This window comes from Arvicola amphibius, chromosome 15 (assembly GCF_903992535.2).
Source record: "Arvicola amphibius chromosome 15, mArvAmp1.2, whole genome shotgun sequence".
In the NCBI taxonomy this organism is placed as follows: domain Eukaryota; kingdom Metazoa; phylum Chordata; class Mammalia; order Rodentia; family Cricetidae; genus Arvicola; species Arvicola amphibius.
This window is the reverse complement of record NC_052061.1, coordinates 948188-949800: the sequence shown is the minus strand read 5'-3', so window position 1 is coordinate 949800 and position 1613 is coordinate 948188. Positions and strand designations below refer to the sequence as shown.

At 33.9% G+C, this 1613-nt stretch overlaps 1 protein-coding gene across 1 annotated transcript; it reads left to right on the top strand.

Moving 5' to 3' along the window:
* The first annotated feature begins 372 nt into the window (after positions 1-372).
* LOC119802257 (60S ribosomal protein L30-like) lies at positions 373-762 on the top strand. The gene has a single exon (XM_038313221.1). The coding sequence runs from the start codon at positions 373-375 to the stop codon at positions 718-720; it is 348 nt and encodes a 115-aa protein (XP_038169149.1). The 3' UTR covers positions 721-762.
* The last annotated feature ends 851 nt before the right edge of the window (positions 763-1613 follow it).

Here is a 1613-nt window from a genome sequence, read left to right as displayed (position 1 = left end):
GTCCCATCATTTTTTTCTAAAGTAGATTGGTGCTGCCATGAGCAGATATGCCTCAATGTCATTAAAAGCCTTAGGTTATTAAACATATTAAATGCCATATTCTGCAAGTTTTTCGAGTGTTTACAGATCCCCTTCTATCTGAAATATATGTGTATGACCTTGAAAACATACCTAACATGACTATAAGTTTGACTATTATAGAGATTATTAGTCTGTATTTATTAATTATACACTACATTTTGAAATAAGTTGCATAAACACAACACCTTAAAAGGAGTAGAAAATATATACAGTGTAGCCTTCCTTTCTCGCTCCCCGGCCATCTTGGTGGCTGGTCTTGGTTGGAGGCTGTCCCGCACCTAAGGCAGGAAGATGGTAACCGCAAAGAAGACGAAAAAGTCTCTGGAGTCGATCAACTCTTGGCTCCAGCTTGTTATGAAAAGTGGGAAGTACGTGCTGGGATACAAACAGACTCTGAAGATGATCAGACAGGGCAAAGCGAAATTGGTGATCCTCGCCAACAACTGCCCCGCCTTGAGGAAATCTGAAATAGAATACTATGCCATGTTGGCTAAAACTGGTGTCCATCACTACAGTGGCAATAACATTGAGTTGGGCACAGTGTGTGGAAAATATTACAGAATATGCACACTGGCCATCATCGACCCAGGTGATTCTGACATTATTAGAAGCATGCCAGAACAGACCGGTGAAAAGTAAACCAGGGAAGTTTTCCTTTAATAAAACTTTATGAGAGCTTTTTTTTTTTAAAAAAAGAAAATATATACAGTGTAGAAGCACATATATACATAACAAAATTAACTTTAAATTTGTATCAATAAACTAAAATCCATACCAATGTAGAATATTTAAGATTAATAGTTGTTTTTTAAACTGTCTGAATTCTTAATGTATTATAGCATAGCCCAAAAAATTTCACTTGATGGTCCAACCATCATATCTGTATTCCAGAAAATAGTTAATAGTAAAGTACTTAAAAATCAGATTTCTATGAATGAGGACAATTGTTGAAAATTGTGGTTAAAACAGCATTTCTATTCAAGTTAATTGAAATGATTACATGGCCATATGTCACTTCTTTGCTGGTGAATATTGCAACAAAATACCTTAGTACATAAATAACTTGGATAACTTATAAGTCTAGAAATGTCTCGGTCCAGGTATACCCTATTTTTCTAAGACAGTGCCCTGATATTGTGCCTTCATATAAAAGAAATCAAATGGATAGAAAAGGGAAAACTGTGTCCTTGTGGAGTCAATGACAAAGACAGAATTTAAAGAGACAAGCAGGTGTAGCATATGATCTTTAATTTCTTCTTAAAAAGTTTTAATTTCATTTACAAAGATGAAACTCAGAAGACTTAATCACATTTTCTGAAACCCACCTCCTTTTTATATTGCTTCTTTTATTTTTTGAAATAATACTATTTTATAATTTTTCTTTTTCATTTCCTCCATCCAAGCACAAAAATACTTATTTTACATTATTTTTTAATCTCAAATACAGACCCTTCTTTCATTAATTATTGTCACCCAAGAGCAGAAATGCTACCTGCTCAATCTGTATATTATTGGGACATCTGTTTTCAGGA